An 18,291-nucleotide genomic window follows, 5' to 3' on the forward strand; every position below is an offset into this window, starting at 1 on the left:
GTCGGCGCAGCGCGGGAAAGCGCCGCGAGAGCTTGACGCGAACTTTTGAGGTTCCAGCGCAACGCAGCGGGCGACAAGGCAGCGGATGTTGCCCGACAGCGACGACACGGACGGAAGAGGCGACCTGCAGGCCACACCATCGCGAAGATGCAGCGCCCAACCGTCGCGGACCTGACGAGCGACGAGAATCCCTACGCCCAGACAGCGCGCAGGAATTGGCTGGCTGCAAAATCGCCAAAGGTCCTCCCGAACGTGGTGAAGGACGAGCTCTACGACAAGCTTGAGGCCTCGGGCTTTCCCTACAACCAGCTGCTGCTGCTGGAGCAATTGCAATGCCTGGAGCGCTATCTATGGCCTGGATACACCGATGTCGCCTCGAACCAGCACGTCCTGCTGCTGGCGCTCCTGGCCAATGTCAAGAGAAGAGAGAACCTGCCGGTCTGGACCCTCTTCGGTGAGCGGTCAGATGCGTTCACCACATTTTTCAAGCGTGTACTGCACATGAGCATCGACACTTCGTTGCCCATCGGGACGCGAACACATCTACTCTCGTTCATCATCGGCGCATTCCAATCGCTCGATTCTGGTATCGTGCGCAAAGAATGTGCTCCTCTGGTTGGCATTTCGATCTGGCACACCCTGCACTCTGGAATTGAGAGGGAGAAGATCTTGGCAAAGAGCAATGCGTTACAGAAGGCATGGAGGGCATCTGGGAAAAGGTTCGATCAAGCTGATTCGGTCGGACAAGCGCGCCTTCGCTTTGAGAGGAGCTGGCTTTTCACTTTGATCTTGGACTTCCTTGACATTCTATACGGCAATGCCACAGGCGATCAGCGAAAGGACAATCTGCGCTACTGTGAACGCTTCGTGGAACTTCTCTGCGACCTTCAGTCGCAATTGCCGACAAGACGCTATGTGAACACGCTTCTTCGTGACCTGCACACTCTGCCAGCTGCTCGTCTGTCGCCGCTGTATCAGGATGAAGATAGTGGTCTGTTTAGGGAAATGCTTGAGCTGCTGGCACATTATACCTCGTTCCCGATCGATGACCACAGCGGGCGTCAGCTCAGTAGACAGGAGCACGACGAAGACAACAATGCCCGGATTGCGCGCTTGCAGAAGGCTGCATTGCAGCGACACCCGGAGAAATTGAAGATCCTGGTTCTGGCCAACTTTGGTCTTCTGGCACAAAGAGAGGAGCTTCTCGGTCACATCGAAGTCCTTTCGGACGCGGAGATACTTGGTATCCTACAGGAACTTGGCCTGCGATCTTCATATCCCGAGAAGTCTTTAATTGTCCAAGACCGGGCTTTCCTCCTGGACGTGCTCGTCTCGGCATTGGAGGTCAAGCCATACTATACCGATGTCCTCCGCAAGATGACAACCATGCCGACAGAGAAGGTGCTTTACGACAAAGCTTTGATCAGAACGGACGGCTATGATGGCAACAGCCCGTTGGCGATCCCGAAAGTCAATTTGCAGTATCTGACGGCCGGAGACTTCCTTTGGCGGTCATTCGTCCTCTACAGATCAGAGGCGTTTTTCGAGATTCGCAAACACATTGAAGATACGATCAAACGACTCCGACCGAGAAGCCAAGCATCAGGGATCACGAGATTCGATGGGTTTTCGCGAATGGCTATTCCTATCAGCAAACCGGCCATAATCGAAACGCTGCCTCCGAACGTTGGCGAAGACTCTCCTGCAGAAGTGAAATCAGAGGTGATCTTGGACGTGAGCAGACTTCAGCCCGGATTGAGGCAGGAATGGGAAGGGTTGAGGGTGGGTGATGTTGTTTTCCTCCTTGCTGTCCAACCCGATGATCGATCGTTGGCCAATGGACATGCATCTGCGGACGCTGCAGCAGATGCAGCAAAGCTTGGTCTGAAAGCTGTCCGGTGCGCCGAACTCATCAGTGTTCTGGATGAAAACGGCAAGATGCTGCGCCGGGAGAACATGCGTGGAAACGATGACAGCCGCCCAAGGCAACGAAGATTACTTCTCCGGCTAGACTCTTCTGCGTACAAGCAAGATGAAGAACGATCAAAGGGCGACGCGATGAACGGATTCAATTTAGTCGTGCGTCGTAGGTCAAGGGAGAACAACTTCAAGGCCGTGCTGGAAAGCATCAAGGACCTTGCGGTCTCAGATGTTCCTTTGCCCGATTGGCTTCAGGATGTCTTCCTCGGATACGGCGACCCAGCGACTGCCAGCTACCAGCGACTGCCGAACAAGCTGAAAAGTGTTGATTATCGCGACACTTTTGTGGACTGGCAACATCTAGTTGAATCACTCCCTGGGAAAACCATCGAACCAGACCCCAGCAGGGATGGCTCTTTCCCTCCTCCTTACGTGCTGGAGTACTCATCAACCACCGATCCCGTCCCTGCACCAAGGCCCGCCAAGCGCAGAAAGCGCGATACGCCAGCTGGACCCGAAACCTTGGCTCCAGCAGTCGAGGCGCTGAAAGTCACTACATACGACCCGCCCAACAACGGCCCGTACCCAACCGACGCACCCAAGGTTAATGGCGTGCGGTTCACGCCAACTCAGATCGAAGCAGTCACAGCCGGCACTCAGCCAGGTCTGAGTCTTGTTGTCGGTCCTCCTGGAACGGGTAAGACTGATGTTGCCACACAAATCATCAGCAACATCTACCACAATTTCCCCCAGCAGCGAACACTGTTGATCGCGCATTCCAATCAAGCTTTGAACCAACTCTTTCAAAAGATCACGGCCCTCGACATTGACGAGCGACACTTGCTGAGACTTGGACATGGCGAAGAAGAACTCGAGACCGAAGCATCCTTTTCCAAGGCTGGTAGAATTGAGAGCTTTATGGAGAAAGCAGCCATTGATCTGGCTGCCGTCCAGAGACTAGCTGATTCAATCAGTGCACCTGGTGCGCATGGCAGTAGCTGTGAAACGGCTGCTTATTTTGATGAGGTGTATGTGCAGCCGCTATGGAAGCGTTTCTGGGCTGCTATTGAGAGCTCCGAGGCGGCAGAGGATGTGGCGGCCAACTTCCCCTTTCATTACTTCTTCGCCAACGCACCTCAACCTCTCTTTTCGCCCAACGTTGACCGCGATACTCTGCTTGAAGTTGCTCGTGGTTGTGAACGACACATTCGCCGAATCTTTGCGGAACTAGAGGATATCCGTCCTTTCGAGATCCTGCACAATCAACGAGACAAAGCCAACTATCTCCTGGTTAAGGAGGCTCGCATCGTTGCCATGACATCAACACATGCAGCCATGCGCCGGCAAGAAATAACAGCTCTGGGCTTCCACTATGATAACGTGGTAATGGAAGAAGCTGCTCAGTTGACTGAAGTGGAGAACTTTATCCCTCTTGCGCTTCAAGAACCAACGATCACCAAAGACGGCAGGCTCGTCGAGAAGAACCTCAAGCGGATCGTACTGGTAGGAGACCACCTGCAAAATTCGCCTATCGTGCAGAACGCTGCGTTCAAGTCTTACGCCAACCTAGAGCAGTCGCTCTTCCTGCGATTGGTCCGCCTCGGTGTGCCGGTCACCATGCTTGACGCCCAGGGCCGTGCTCGTCCATCTATCGCAGCGCTGTACAAATGGCGCTACCCGCATCTCACCAACTTGCCGATCACCTCTACCGACCCAGTCTTCCAACGCGCGAACGCTGGCCTCCGCTACGATTTCCAATTCATCGACGTTCCAGATTACAAGGATCAAGGCGAAACAGAACCCTCTCCTCACTTCATCCAGAACCTAGGCGAGGCCGAGTACGCCGTCGCATTGTACCAGTACATGCGCCTCCTCGGCTACCCAGCCGCGAAAATCAGCATCCTGGCGTCGTACGCGGGCCAGCGGGCGCTGATCAGAGACGTGCTCAGCCATCGCTGCAAGGGCAACCGCTTGTTCGGCATGCCCGGCTGGGTCGGCACGGTGGACAAGTACCAGGGCGAGCAGAACGACTATATCATCCTGTCTCTGACGCGAACCAAGAGCGCCGGCTACTTGCGCGACCTGCGCAGGCTCACTGTCGCCCTGTCCCGTGCGAGGCTAGGTTTGTACGTTTTCGGCCGCAGGGAGGTCTTCGAGAGCAGCTTGGAGCTGAGGCAGGCTTTCGAGGGTCTGTTTGCTCGCTCGAATACGCTTGCGCTCGCGCCTGGGGAGATGTTCCCTGCTACTCGCGGGGTTGACGATGAGGTTGACGCTACGGAAATGCAAGGTGTGGAACACCTCGGACAGTACGTCTACGAGATGACGAAAGCGAAGGTAGAGGACTTGAAGCGCAGCGGACAAGGTCTGCCGGCCGCAGAACAGGAAGTCCAAGGCCAGGTGGAGGACGATGATGAAGACGAGGACGGCGACGGAGCTCCGGCGGAGGACTTAGTCGTCGACGGCGAAGGGGAGATCGAGATGGGTGATGGGCAGGTTATGTAAAACGTAGATACCCTCATATATGTATTCCTCACTATCTGTACACCACGTTTAGGTCCCGCTCCATGCGTGTCGAAGATCGGGAAAAGTTCGGCCTTCTAGTTGGAGCTCTCTGGCCTCGGAGACAGCTCTTCGGTGATGTTCTGAGGGTCTTTCCATGCAAGAGCCACAAATCTTTGTCACGAGGTCAGTTGTGGTTCATGCGCGCCGAGTGGAGGTGCTGCTTCTTACTTCGTGTGGCTGCCACGCGCCACGAGCTCTTGTTGCTCGTTCATAAAGCGGATAGAGGTGTAGGCAAGCGTCTTGCCAACTACAAGAACAAAGGTAAGCCATTGATACATTGAGGGCAAGAAGCAGCTCAGTCCACGGACATTTGTCGCAGGTCACCTCGGCCCGAATCACGTCTCCGATCTTTCCGCCTGAGGCTAGGTAGGTGACTATTCATATGTGTTAGACACAATCATGGGCCACAGAAGGTTTCCAATGGCTCGCGCATACCACTCAAATCAGTGGACACACCCGTCGCAAATAGGCCGCGGGAGGCGACGGCCAGGGACCCGCCCAAGTCTGTCATGCAGGCGAGAGTACCGCCATGGAGGATGTTGAGACGATTCTGTTTGAGCGGAGATGAGAGAGTCAGCCGCCAGTTCTCTGAGTCGGTATTGCTTTTTCTTGGTGTTAAGATGAAGTACCGTGTGCTCTTTTTTTATGTCTAGCTCGAAGTTAACAGTGCCCGGGCGAGCGGCAGTTACACGCAGCTAGAGCATCACTTCCTGTCAGCAGCCACACGCATCAGACGGTGGTATTTGCTCATCGCTCACGCCATCAAGAAGTCTGCAGCAGTGTCAACATTCCTCTTCTTCTTTTAGCATTGATGATGAACACGGGCATCTTGTTAGTCGAACGTACCGAGGTTCAAGGCCGGAGTTGGCTCGAAAGGATTCCCAAACCTGATCGCATGTGTCAGTATCCTGAGACTCGTCGCAGTATATCAAAAGTAGACTTACCGATCGTACAAATTTCACAGCTGCCATCTTGTTACTGTGAAGAATCTAGATCGAAGCGGGTATGCATCGATGGGTGAGCCTTGTAGGAGAGATGAGGTTGATGGTCTTGGCAGAGGGACGGCCAGCTCGGCATCAGACTTCGAAAGCCGACGGCATCAACAACAATCCATCGACACGGGCTGACATGGACACGATGTAATCACGGCCCCATTACTTTGTTCTCAGCAAAAAATGATAAGGTCTTCGAAAAATCTTTGCTTCTCATGTCTTCGTTCTGTCGTTCCTCATTTAAATACATCCTCTCATTGATACACGCTAACGCTCCAAACAATACTCATCGTGCCACGCGTTCACAACCCGCGACAGAGGCCGACTACAACTTTACTGCGACTTCCGACCGCAACCACCCTCGTGATTGTGCTTGTGCAGAGGCACGCTCCTCTTCTTGTTGGCAGTCACGGTGGTGTTGGCCGGTCCCAAGCTCTCGAAGCTAGTGGCGTACTCGGCAACCGCAGCGGCGATAGCCTTAGTATTCCACTCAAAAGCATCGAAAGCCAGGTTGGTCATGTTGTCGCCGACTTGGTGGTAGTTGACATCGTAAGCCACTCCAGCCTCGCCGCCGAACAGCTCGGCCTCCTCTTCGGTCTTGACGACCTCAGCGCCGGTGAAGAGACCGCCAGAAGCGATACCGCGGTCGAGGAAACCGGCGTAATCACTGCGGCCACTGAAGTCGGTTGGGACAGAGTTTAGATCGTTGGCGGCGAAAAAGTCCTCGAAGAACTTCTCAGCCTCGGCGCTGCCAGCGGGACCAGTCTGGTTGAAAGCGCTTCCGTCACCATCGTAGATGCCGAGGATGTAGTTGGGCGAGGCAATCATGTCAAAGTTCAGGTACAGACGGATCTTGGAGGCCTCTTCGGCGGACAAGTTCTCGGTGTAATGGTAGCTGCCGAGGAGACCGAATTCCTCGGCGGCCCAGAAGCCAATGCGGACAGCGTTGTTGACAGCGTAGCCGGTCAACTGCTCGGCGACTTCCAAAATGCCAACAATACCGGAGCCGTCGTCGTTGATGCCAGGTCCTTCTTGGACCGAGTCACTGTGGCCGCCAATGACAAGGACGGAGTCTTTGCTTCCACCAACGGTCTCTGCAATCACGTTCTCACTACATAAAGTCAGTAAGAAATCAAAATGCGTTCTCAAATGGGTAGACTTACACTGTGATGTTGTACAGATCGCTGTCAATGTCGAGAGTGGCTTCAATGGCCTCGCCTCCAGTGATGCGCTCAATCCAGGAAGTGGCGTTGGCCTGCGAGACGCCGAGAGTGGGAACGTATTCACCCTCTGGACGAGGAGGCGGGCCAAGAGTGCCACTCCCGAGCGGCTCGGGAGCATTGTTATAGATGATGGCACCCGAAGCGCCTGCAACACCGGCAAGCGCCGACTTCTGACCAAATGGGCAGGTGCCACGCGAGATCAAGGCAATATTGCCTTCGACTTCGGCCGGGTAATCGGATGCCTCGCAACCGAGGTTGTTCACGGGAACGAGCTCAGCGGTGACGGTGCCACCAGGAGAGTACTCGAAGAATGAAGGCTCAAAAGTCGATCCATCGACGGTAATGTCTCCTTCCACGTTGCTATACAGGGCGGTGAACGGCTGTCTATAGACGGTCCAGTAATCGCCGAGGCGCTCGATGTTCTCGACGAGCCAGTCTACGGTATTGTTGTGGCCACCCGACCCGATCACACGGTTACGGTCTGGCGTGGCGTAGGCGATATCTTCCAGCTGCTGAGCTTTAGCCCTCAAGGCGTCTACTGAAATGGCGTCTTGGAGAGCTTGAGAGTCGACTGGTGGCATTCCGGTAGGCTCTGCGGTAGACGTCGAAGATGCGCCAGTCTTGGTCTTGGTGGGCTTGCCCGTCGGGTAGTGAGGAGGCTTGGGAGGCTTCTTGGTTGGGCCATGATGAGGTGGCTGAGGGTGCTTTGGCTTGTCTGGGTGGCCTGGTTTGGGAGGCTCGACCGCAGATGCAAGGCCAATGCTGGCTGCAAGGATGGCGGCAGCGACCTTCATGATTCGATTGATAGCTAGGGGTAAACGATATTGGAGCAGCACAAACTGAATCTGGGGACCAGAAACACGATCGAAGAAGGGAGAGAGTACTTATACTTCGCTTGTCTCAGAGCGGTCTAAAGCAAGGCAGATCGTCGGAGACGTACTTGCGTCTGCAGCGAAAGGCAAGAACGTTCCTCGAAAAGGAAGGCGTCCCTTGCGATAACGTGACAATGCCCCCGTGTCGCCGGTGTAGTATCAGCGGCTTTTTGCCAAGTAGCTAATAACAAGGCCAGAGTCGTATGGTCGGACGGATTTCTAGCTGAACATAGCAGGTGATGAATTTTGCCCAGAGTCGCCAAGGCGCGGCAACCTGCGGGGAGAGTTGCATTTCTCTTGTTTCTCTTATCGTTCTTGTGGCGGGACAAGCCTTTAGTCTGCTTCAGGCAGGACCATGTCGTCGTTGTACGGGCGATATGCATTGTTGGTTTGACGGAGGCGAGGAACGCCATTGACGCTAGATTTGCACGACGGTCTGGCCGATTCCTCACCACCGCACATCTCCCTAGAACGAACGTCGGACCCCTCCCATCACTCTCAATGTTGCATGTCAGACTTATGCCATGTGCACTATCAACTTGAGCTGTGACCCAGAACCAGCAATGCATATGCGGCGTAACCGTTAAGCTTCGTTTGCCGATCGCACGCCACCACTGGATTGTACTCACATTTACCAAGGTTCTGTGGCACCGATGATCCGAAGCCGTGTCGCAACGATTTACCTGCATTTCTGAGCCACTCACCAATGAAAGACTCGTGAATGGAATGCCTTTTGGGAAGTTGAGTGAGAGCTGTCGGCATTGAAAGCAGACATTGTGAAGCTCTCCCACATTCTCCAGCTTTCCGCAACCGCGGTCAAGGGTAGCACACTATCATCCATTCCAGTCTGTGGGCAATTCATCGTTACTCTGAACGCTACAGGCTACGAGCTTGAGATGAAACTTAGACACATCCCACAACGATTCGTATGTCACGTCTCGATGAGGGACAGCTTCCAGAATACCTGACGGTAGAAGCTCAAGATACAACAAAAGCTTTCCTGGATTTCATCGCCAATCGTCATGAATGACTACCGAAACCTCACAAGTCGCAGGGACAGTAAATTGTCGATTCCCTCCAGTCTCCCAGACAGGCTTCTTGTTCTCCGTCCCTTTCAGTACATATTTGTATTCGAACCTAGTGCCAGCTGGAAGTCTCTCGAAAGTGTACCACAGGGGCTGCTGCTCCGTGTACTTTCCAGCGCTCAAAGCGACAGCTTTTTTGACATCCCAACTGCCGAGCTGCGATATATTGCCGGAGAGGAAGAGATATTGCCCGTATCTCGTTGGCTTGTGCAAATTGAACATGAGCGTGGTAAATGTGGGCGTAGCACATGGCGGCTTGGCCGTTCTCGAGGGCCAGGCGGTGTTTGTGGCGGTGCTGCAAGGGCCTTTCGCAGACCCGGCGGAGCATGCAAGAGGTAGCTTAGCCTGAGAGCTTGAGTTTAGTCTCTACCACGTGGGATACAGTGCTTCCAAGCATGAGCACTTACCGCAGATGCACCCCACGAAGCAGGCATGCCGCCGTTCCGCGCGCTACTCGCTGTCAACAGCGCCGCATAAGACCACGTCAAGTCCTTGGCTGAAGTGGGTCTGCCGTCGTTACGGGAGTACTGTTCAGCAAGCGAGAAGTGTGTGGGAGTGTACTTTTGCTTTCGAAATGTTAGAACAATCCGGTTTACCACGAGCAACTGACTTACAGCATTTGCCATGAAGCTGTCCGCGTACGCCGTAGTAGCATGAAGGACCTCATCAAACTCGGGTGATGCAGAGACGTAGGTTCCGATCGCGGCGCCAGGATAGATGTCTCTGAAGAAACCAAGAGAGACTTTGGTGATGGTGACAAAACCGAGCCTTTTCCACTGATAAACTGCCTGGTACAACATTTCAGCCGCGGCGAAGGCACCCAAGTACCTGCGGTTGATCAGTCAGCACAAACGCATTCACTCGCAATAGCCGGGTTCGCTTACCAAGGGTTCCCACCCATGTACACATCTTCAGAGTACCGACCAACAGCAACACCAACTCCAGCGGGAATGCCTTTATTGATCGGATAGACAGATCGGAACAAGTCTATGACGGCTTTATGGTTGGCAAGCGCAAGATCTGAGCATGGCTGGAAAGTCGCAGCATCGCAGCCTACATCGATGTCGAACATGTGAGTGCTGGTGAGTATGCTGTTGATATCCTTACCCGAGCGGCCGCCCTCGGTATTCGAAAGAATGTAAGATCCGGTCCAATAGCTCTGTAGAAAGCACAGGATCTGCGGAGCCTCGGACTCGCAATGGCTACAACCGTGTCCGATGTCTCTCGCTAGGCGCAAACCTTCGATAAGAGCGCGATATTGCATAGCGGTCGTGAAGAAAGATGCGCCACGGACTTCTTCCCACAGATCGAAAGTGGACTCGTTCCAATGCTCCGTCACGTACGAAAGGTCATTCTGTATGATCGGCCAGATGATCGACGAGACAATGGCGCTCTGATCCTTGGAGATGAGACGGCGTGCATATGCCGTCAGTGCGATCACTCGCAAGGCCGGCCCATCTCGCTGCGGCCTGCCCCAATCGCCCGTGAAGGCAGTCTCGTCTACGTTGAACTTCGCTTCGCCGAGTCCGCCTGTGCAGAGACCTCCAGATGGGTTCTCGATGCCTTGGATTCTCGCTTGAGCGCTGATGTAATCCTCGATTATCGCTTCGAGGCCAGGAGTTCTGGAGATGATCAGTTCATCGATCAGGGACTTGACGGTCAAGGCCGAATCTCTCGTCCAAGTGAAGAAATAGTCAGGATCGGTCTTGGACGGGGATGCTACCACGATGCCAGGCTGAGCGCCTGCTGCCCGAGGTCCAGATGCACCAATATTGTCAAGAATACTTTGCAGAGCGATAGGACGCTCGTGTGCCAGCCATGAATCTAGACCTATGGTTGTTGTTGGGTTTCCAGCAAAGGTCAGGACGTTCCCGATTGGATTGGGATTCAGGCGGTATACAGCGGTGATGATAGCGGCTCCAGCGGCAAGTGTAGTCGCAAGAACCTTCCAAGTGGCATTCTTAGGTCGGGAAACCGTGGCAGGAAGCTCGGACTTGGTCTCCATGACTAGACGAAGTATTCCTCAAGACATGATCTGTTATTATTCGTTTGTGAGTTTGCTGCCTGCCGATGAAGTGCCGGTACAGGGAACCCACCATTGTGACATGTGCTTTTTGTTTGCGGCGGGTGCAGTTGCTCGTGACTTTGTCCTCGTGACGTTCCTGCAGTAGCTCAGATCATAGCTCGCCAGGCGGGAGCGGCGTCAGCTCCGCTTGTCTCTTGGGAGAGGAGAGTCTTGAGGTTGCGATAATGACCCTACCTGCGTAACAAATGAAGATGTCGTCTGTCGCTACAGTGTACATGTACGCAAATCCCATTTGATTCGTCGGAAGCGCTTTAGCGGCAACGCACGCGTATTTTTTACGCGATACGTAAACTCCGAGTACCTTGTCTCATATCTGCACTCGGATCCTCACACATCACGAGAACATCAGAGACAAGACCAGTGAGAGCGAGACTTCACACTCGCTCAAATCTTTCATAGCTGATTGACTATATGTAAGATGGCTCTCGTTGTTCACACCGTGGCGGTTTCTCAAAAGTGCTAAGCGGCTACTGGCTTCACTGCCTGCGGGTAGTAAAAGAGCTCGTTAGGGTCATACACCGCCTTTAAGTTCTGCAACCGAGGCAGGTTCTTCCCATAGTAAGCCTTTTGCGCCGTAGTTTGATTGAGCCGAGGATCAGCTAAATTGATGTACATGCCCCAGTCGGACGCTGGCAAAGATGCTGTAACGTTGGAGACAAAGTTATCCAGGAAAGAAAAGCCGTTCGAGGGATATGAGCCGAAAAATACTGGGTCGTAGAATTGAATGAGGTAAAGCTTGTCGCGGTGGGCGTAGGAGGAAGCCGAATGGTCGCCGTTGGTGACTCCGGAGTACTTCCCACCATGGAGGTCAAGTTGGAACCACCAGCCTCGATTGTTGCTCGGGCCGACCTTGAACCAGTAGTCGGAGAAACTCTTGGCTGAAGTACCGTTCAGGCCTTTGAGCATCAAGCTTTTGGCGTAAAAGGTTTCTTGCTAATTGACAAGTCAGCGCGACGCCTCAAATTAGTGTAGTCTGCGACTTACCATTGAATAGGGAGTTGTAGGATCGATGGGAGCATTGGCGTAATGCGAGAAGGCATCCATCCAGGTGGTGTTGACAGAAGACTGAAGCTTTAAGCCCGTTTGGTCTAGAAGTGGCTTCAATGCTTCCTTGAGTCCAGCGACACCACCAAAGTACATACCCTCGAAGTTGGTTTGGAAACTTGAACTGAACATCCGCATGGTCAGGTCAGCGGGCATTACTGTGCTTGTGTAGTTCTCCAGCGTAGCCAAATACCCAGGGGCGGTGGTTGCATTCCACCGAGCAGGCATGTTGAAGTAGGTCACTTCAGCTGGCGCAGCGAAAGTTGCGAATTCATAGGAAGTCACGATGCCAAAGTTTGAGCCAGCACCGCGAAGAGCCCAAAACAGGTCTGTATTCTTTGTCGAGCTGCATTGTGTCATCGTACCGTTGGCGAGTACAACGGTCATGCCGACTATCCAGTCCGCCGCAAGCCCATACTTGTGAGAACTCATGCCATACCCGCCATGTAGAGCGTGGCCACTCACGCCAACACTGAGTAGAGTCGTCAGTCGTTGAATTTACAAGTGATGATATGACCTTACCCTGGACATGTGCCCGCTGAGATTGCTCTCTTGCCTTGTTTGAACAGCTCATTCGCTACGTGCCCGAGCCTAGCTCCAGGTTGTACTGTGGCGATGTTGGTCGTCTTGTTGAGAGTTACGTTGTACATGCGATCGAGTTGAATCACCAGATGCGAGTCTTCGCCTCCGAGGCCGAACGAAGCATAGGAATGACCACCAGATTTCGCAGAGACCCTAACACCAGCTGTGCGGCCGCAATTGACAGAGGCCTGTATTTGAGCGGCGGTGGTAGGCACAGCTACAGCTGCAGGTTGATATGACAGTCGAGCGTTGAATGGCTTCACGTCGGCGGTCCAATTTGAAGATGTTGCTTTGTCGATCGGTACCGATGCTTGTCTCAAACAGTCGTCCACGGTAGCCCGCTTGTCGAGTACGGCAGCGGTCCCGGACAGAGCCAGCAGGCTGATGAGAGCGATGAGAGTGGCGAGCATGCTGCGTGTCCTGGTAGGAATGTGAGGTCTTCCGAGAAGCGGTCGGCAAAACTGCTCTATTTCCTTCTTAGAAGCGACATCCGCCCGTCCAGTGTGTAGCAGGAAAGAATCGCTGGAAGAGCTCTGGTATTATTATCATGTCGGAGGGCACGATAAATAAATCAGTAATGCCACGCCACAGAGAAGTGGCGCTTCCTCCGATGCTTACATCTCGATAAAGTGTACTACATCCAGATGCTTACTTTATTAGAGACGCAAGTCTGATACGGGTCAGATTTAGGACTCCGGAGCAGTCCATAGGATCAAGGATGATCTGTTCCGTAGCATATACGGCAGCATCGCTGTTCTAGAAAGTGCGGACCTGCGCGAGAACGCTATTCGCCAGAGCGATAACCAGCGGCTCGAAGTCCCGAAAAAAGGCAGATTACGGATGCTTTGGAAGAGTCCACTTCAACTTCACGAACGTCTCAGCCTGTCTAGTTGGTGTTAGATGACGGGTGCGACCACAGATATATTAATTCAATTTGGAAGAAACGTAGGTGAGTCTTGGCATCGCTCATTGAGCAAGACGTCCACATCCTGCCGAATCTTTGGTGCTCCATCGCCAGGTCCCCAGGAAGGTGAAAGCATGTCACCCAATGCTTTTGAGACTGACAGCGTGCAGCGGATTGACGGCTGCAAATCTTGCGGGGACTGGGTGTGGCTGCAATGTGCGGGTTTAGCCTGTATCAGCCTGGTATCACGAGTCACGACCGAATGTGCGGACGCGGAAGCTCAAAGTTCTTGGCTTAGATGACTCGTCCAACCTGAAGTACTTTTGATGAGTAGAGAAATGCTTAGACGAGGTCGAGCAAGCAACCTTGGCCCCCATGTGCTGGCTTTGTAGGACTACCAGATGGTGGATCGTGCGCCAGAAAGCGTAATCCCAATCTTACCCTAACCCTAACCCTACTATCCCCTTCCGCGGAACCGTCACTGTCATGTATGTTTCGCAGATGCCGATGCCCATCTGGAGAATTACCTATAAGTGGACTCCTTCGATAGTAGTTTGTTCCAGCAGTTTCAGAGGGGCGAGGAACAAAACGCTTAATCACAATACTGGTGAGTAAAAAGTTCTCTGACCTTGACCTTGAATCTGTGTAACTCTGGCTGAACATTTTGCCACGTGGACCACAAGACATCTGATCTTTGGGAGGATAGATGTTTTTTAGCTCTCGGCGGTATCGACCCTTCCACGATCTCATTCATTCGCCTCCCACGCCCTCTCTACTCTGAAAGGCCCAGGAAACCACTCCGGCGCCTCACCCTCCACCATCATCTCAACCAGCGCCTCCGCACTCCGGAAAGCCCACGCCATCCCGTGCCCGTTCATGCACACGGAAGCCCACAGCCCATCCTCCCCAGGTACGGCTCCGACGACGGGGAAGCCATCCGGCGTATAGCACGTGATGCCTACCCAGTCTGCAACCACCTCCGTCGTCTCACCCCAGTTCTCGTAACCGTACGTTAGCCGCCCGATGCTGCGCAGGTACTTCGCAATCGTCTCGTTGATCACGGAGTCGTCAGTGATGTTGCGCTCGCGCGTGGGCGAGAACTGCTGTCCTCCGCCGTAGATCACGTCGCCCTCGTGAACGTCGCCGGGCGCGCGTGCGATGATGTAGTCGCCGCCGCTCGGCGAGTCGGGGTACGAGTTGCTGCGGCGGAAGACGGGGTTGGAGGAGGTGTTGGCGGATGGGTGCACGGCGGAGACTTGGCTTCGGCCGGGCTCGAGGAAGTTGGTGCTCGCGAAACCAGGATGGAGGGCGGGCGTGAACCCGTTTGTCGCGAGGACGACTTTGTTGCCTTTGACGGTGCCGCGTTCTGTTGAAACCTCCCACAGGGATTTTCCAGACGAAGAGGTGGACATTTGCTTCAAGCTCGTCGCCATCGTGTTGGTCTGCAGGTTCAGTCCCTTCGCGAGGCTCAGCTCGAGCATGGCGCACACGGTCAGGTAAGGGTTCTGCGTGTGGCCTGAATACGTGACTGCTCCCAGAATCTGCGGCCATTTCCAATAGTCCCTCGCCGCCTGACCCTCCCATACCGTCCTCGGGTTGTTCTGAGGAACATCATGCGGTCGACGCGCCTCGAGCTCTCGCTGAAACTCCACAGTCGCCACGGCCTTTTCGAACTGCTCTTTGGTGAAGTACAAGTCGGCCGTCTCAACGTCCTGCCAGCCGCTAGAGACGTTGTAGGTCCGAACAAAGTTCGCCATATCATCCACGCAGTCTTGCTCTAGCTTGCCTATCTTGAGGGCTTCATCTTCGCCATACTCCTCGATCCACTCCTTTACTTGCTTCCAGTCGCCAGTCTTGCAGTGCCCGCCATTACGTCCAGAGGCTCCAGAGGCTGCAGTGCGGGCCTCGAGCATGAGAATAGACAGCTCTGGATTTCGCTGCAGCAGTTTGAGCGCTGTAGCCGCGCCACTTACACCGGAGCCGATGATGACATAGTCAAAGGTCTCACTAGGGAGCTCCGGTGTAGTACGCAGGTTGGCTATGCGGTGAGGCGGGTCTTGCCAGTAGGATTTGACTGGGTTGGGATGAGGGAATCCCGGCAGGTAGGCTGATTCATTCCCTGGTGAAACGAGAGGTGCCATTGACACGGCCGCGGACCACGCGGAAGGCACGAACGAAGAGCATACTGCAAGCAGGCTGGTAGACAACATGATGCAAGATGAAGCCTAGAAACTGACTTTTGGAGAGCAGCCTACTCAGGGCTCATTTCATACCTTATATACTCGTCCTTGTACCCATGTAAAGCCAACACGGCCAACCTAGAGTAGGCGACAGTGTCGCCAGACGATAAGAGCCAGATAATGACGGGTCTCAGGCCGGTGTTATACCACGCTTGCCCACGAATCACTTCGTCGTGCCTGATGGAGTTGCGGGTCCTGGTTGCATTGGAGGATAGATCTTCGAGATAAACCTGCTTGGCACTGCGAAACTCAAGAGAATAGCATGCAGGCACGGCGGGGTGTGCCATCGCGTGGCCCTCCTGTATTCAGCTATTCTTCTTGGCCCCTCCACTGACCCCGCTTGCAAGGATGTCAACATGCTCTCCTGCTCGACAACTTCCCTTCCGTGCTGACATATCACCACCGCATGCCATCGATTTCGGCAGCGAGGTGCAGTTGCTCTGGTCAATCGCACAACGTGACTCAAGACCCCCAAATTAAGGCACTCCCTGTTCCAAGTCACGATACGCAATTGATCAAACACATACGGCCACAGGCCAGCGGAAAGCGGGCATCCGATCTAACTTTTCCTATCGAATCTTGTTACTATTACAACGTACCCTCAAACTGGGATTGATGTATGATTGTATCAGCAGCAACGGGGCAGGTCCGTCCCGAAAATGATGCCAAGTGGCTCATGTAGCCGAGCTTCCGAACGTTGCTTCCATCATCAGTCTACTCGCCACTCTCGATGACAATCACCAATGCTATCATGACAGAACATCCCCCGAAGGCGCGCAAGCTGCGTCGAAATCCTCGCGCTTGTGATGCATGCAGCAGGCGCAGCGTCAAATGCAAGCCAAGTACAGAAGATGCCACACGATGTCAGAACTGTGTCGACTTCGATGAGCCCTGTACATTACACCGACCTATACGCAAACGGGGCGCACAATCTGCGGCAGCTCGACCCCAGGTGTCAGAGAGCTTGCCCTCGAATCTGTCTCCACCCGGTGCACCGCTCCAAGCGGTGCCCTCTCCGATGCACATCCAATCTCCCACATTACACCAAGACTGGCTGACGCCTTTGTTACAAGACAACGAAGCTCTCATTCTCGACCTCATCGACGTCTTCTTCGAAGTCATCTTTCCTATCTTCCCCCTTTTTCGTAAACCAACGCTGCTACAGAGAGTCGCCTCGGGGCAGCACTTGAGGAACAGAGCCTTTTGCGCATCGGTGGCCTCAATGTGTGCTCTCGTCACCGCTCGAGTGCGCGACGGAGCGACCGACAAATCAAAGCGGGATGCGTTGTTCCCAGAAGGCCACTCGTCGGAATCCTTCTTCGCCGCTGCTGAGAAAGCTCTGCCTGTGACGACAGCTTTGACACGAGAAGTAGGATACATGCAAGCCTACGTTTTACTTTCCATTACCTCGATTCAATATGGCGACTCGGTAAAAGCACGGTACTACCTCAACCTCTATCACAACTGCGTGGCGGTTGGTCTTTTGCACAACGAGGAAGAATGGCCTCGCGGTCTCAGTACCGACGAGGTCGAAGAGCGGAGGAGGCTGTTTTGGTCAACTTACACACTGGATGTGTTCACATCTTTGATCTGGAGAGGAGCTGTCCGCAGCAGCGAAGTGATGTTCAACGTCTCCTACCCGTCAGAATATGAGTTGCTTCAACAGACTGAGTCATTAGACCCAGCGCGCGGCATGCAAACAGAGCCGAGTTGGCTAGATGGCTGGAATTTCGTCACGAACTTGTATCGAATTCTCGAACATGTACTTCATCATTTACATACGAAGCCACATCGCACGCCATCAATTTCTGTTGACATTTATGAGCATTGGCAAGCCACGACGCCGCTCATCCAGCGAGTCACCGACATGTATCACGAACTCCCTGCGATCTTCAAAAGCATACGGTCCCCAACAAACGACATCTCCAAAGACTTATACAGTTTTCAAGCAGCAAACATAGCGGCAACTGTGCAGCTTGTCCGAATGGTGCTTTTCACCGTCAAGAGATCAAGCGTGGAAGAGAAATGTAAGATTGCCAGCGAGGTGATGCGGGTCTTCGCAAACGTCCCGATAGAGTATTTGCGCGCCATAAGCTCACCACTACTACATCATCTTGCTGGCATAGGTATCCTACTCGGATCCACGTTCTACGAGAAGATGTCTGAGTCGGCTTACAGCCAGCTGCGCGGTGTTCTGCTGGAATTTGCAACGCTGATCTCAAACCTCGAGAATGGAATGAATTACACAGTCGGGAAAGGCAACAGCGATAAACTCAGGGCACAGGTGACCGCTTTGGACAAATACTGGGTCGATCAAACGCAACAACAAGTCATCCAACCCCCTCAAATGTCAGTCAGAGCGGGTGACTCGTATCAACCCTCATCTGACGCCGAATACATACCTGCATCATTTGATCAAGCAAACCCTGATTCGATCTCCTTCCCACCTGAACTCTTGGAAGACTGGTCCAGTATCTTCAATTTCCTCTGACAAGCACGTATCGGCCAGCCAAGTCTGCAGCAGGACCTTTCCAGTGAGTGTCAATGACATGACCTCTTCAAAGCCACTTGACTAATGCGGCACGATGCAGCCAGCATAATTTCGCGTGTCATCTATTACGATGGTGGAAGCAATAATCGAAGAACAAAGCGTGGTCCCACTCGTGATCTCGCTCTCCGTGTCACAACTGATCTGGAAGTTCGTGGCGCGCCAGCTGGTATGCTCTCCGTGGAAAATTCATCTTTGGATACACTGGAGGTGATGGTAGCACAGTTTTGACG

At 53.7% G+C, this 18,291-nt stretch overlaps 7 protein-coding genes across 7 annotated transcripts; 2 read left to right on the top strand and 5 right to left on the bottom strand.

The window, feature by feature from the left end:
• Positions 1-147: 147 nt before the first annotated feature.
• On the top strand, positions 148-4,422 carry WHR41_02066 (uncharacterized protein; the record flags this gene model as incomplete). The annotated part of the gene is made up of 1 exon (XM_069370672.1): positions 148-4,422. The coding sequence occupies one exon, from the start codon at positions 148-150 to the stop codon at positions 4,420-4,422; it is 4,275 nt and encodes a 1,424-aa protein (XP_069232339.1).
• WHR41_02067 (uncharacterized protein) lies at positions 4,415-5,473 on the bottom strand. Its single transcript, XM_069370673.1, has 8 exons — positions 5,427-5,473; positions 5,329-5,369; positions 5,241-5,253; positions 5,112-5,177; positions 4,918-5,032; positions 4,791-4,856; positions 4,651-4,729; positions 4,415-4,593 (listed from the first exon to the last, which is right to left on the bottom strand). The coding sequence occupies exons 1-8, from the start codon at positions 5,451-5,453 to the stop codon at positions 4,518-4,520; spliced, it is 483 nt and encodes a 160-aa protein (XP_069232340.1). The 5' UTR covers positions 5,454-5,473; the 3' UTR covers positions 4,415-4,517.
• A 188-nt stretch (positions 5,474-5,661) lies between these two features.
• WHR41_02068 (uncharacterized protein) lies at positions 5,662-7,774 on the bottom strand. Its single transcript, XM_069370674.1, has 2 exons — positions 6,638-7,774; positions 5,662-6,585 (listed from the first exon to the last, which is right to left on the bottom strand). The coding sequence occupies exons 1-2, from the start codon at positions 7,489-7,491 to the stop codon at positions 5,808-5,810; spliced, it is 1,632 nt and encodes a 543-aa protein (XP_069232230.1). The 5' UTR covers positions 7,492-7,774; the 3' UTR covers positions 5,662-5,807.
• Positions 7,775-8,400: 626 nt separating this feature from the next.
• Positions 8,401-10,715, bottom strand: WHR41_02069 (uncharacterized protein). Its single transcript, XM_069370675.1, has 4 exons — positions 9,539-10,715; positions 9,269-9,482; positions 9,062-9,220; positions 8,401-8,999 (listed from the first exon to the last, which is right to left on the bottom strand). Exons 1-4 carry the CDS (start codon positions 10,657-10,659, stop codon positions 8,577-8,579), a joined length of 1,917 nt encoding a protein of 638 aa, XP_069232231.1. The 5' UTR covers positions 10,660-10,715; the 3' UTR covers positions 8,401-8,576.
• Positions 10,716-11,133: 418 nt separating this feature from the next.
• WHR41_02070 (uncharacterized protein) lies at positions 11,134-12,776 on the bottom strand (the record flags this gene model as incomplete). The annotated part of the gene is made up of 3 exons (XM_069370676.1): positions 11,134-11,673; positions 11,725-12,256; positions 12,307-12,776. 3 exons carry the CDS (start codon positions 12,774-12,776, stop codon positions 11,200-11,202), a joined length of 1,476 nt encoding a protein of 491 aa, XP_069232106.1. The 3' UTR covers positions 11,134-11,199.
• A 1,240-nt stretch (positions 12,777-14,016) lies between these two features.
• Positions 14,017-15,480, bottom strand: WHR41_02071 (uncharacterized protein; the record flags this gene model as incomplete). Its single annotated transcript, XM_069370677.1, has 1 exon — positions 14,017-15,480. One exon carries the CDS (start codon positions 15,478-15,480, stop codon positions 14,017-14,019), a length of 1,464 nt encoding a protein of 487 aa, XP_069232105.1.
• Positions 15,481-16,240: 760 nt separating this feature from the next.
• On the top strand, positions 16,241-18,001 carry WHR41_02072 (uncharacterized protein; the record flags this gene model as incomplete). Its single annotated transcript, XM_069370678.1, has 1 exon — positions 16,241-18,001. One exon carries the CDS (start codon positions 16,241-16,243, stop codon positions 17,999-18,001), a length of 1,761 nt encoding a protein of 586 aa, XP_069232108.1.
• Positions 18,002-18,291: the final 290 nt, after the last annotated feature.

This window comes from Cladosporium halotolerans (assembly GCF_011745625.1).
Source record: "Cladosporium halotolerans strain TM138-S3 chromosome Unknown Sca5, whole genome shotgun sequence".
In the NCBI taxonomy this organism is placed as follows: domain Eukaryota; kingdom Fungi; phylum Ascomycota; class Dothideomycetes; order Cladosporiales; family Cladosporiaceae; genus Cladosporium; species Cladosporium halotolerans.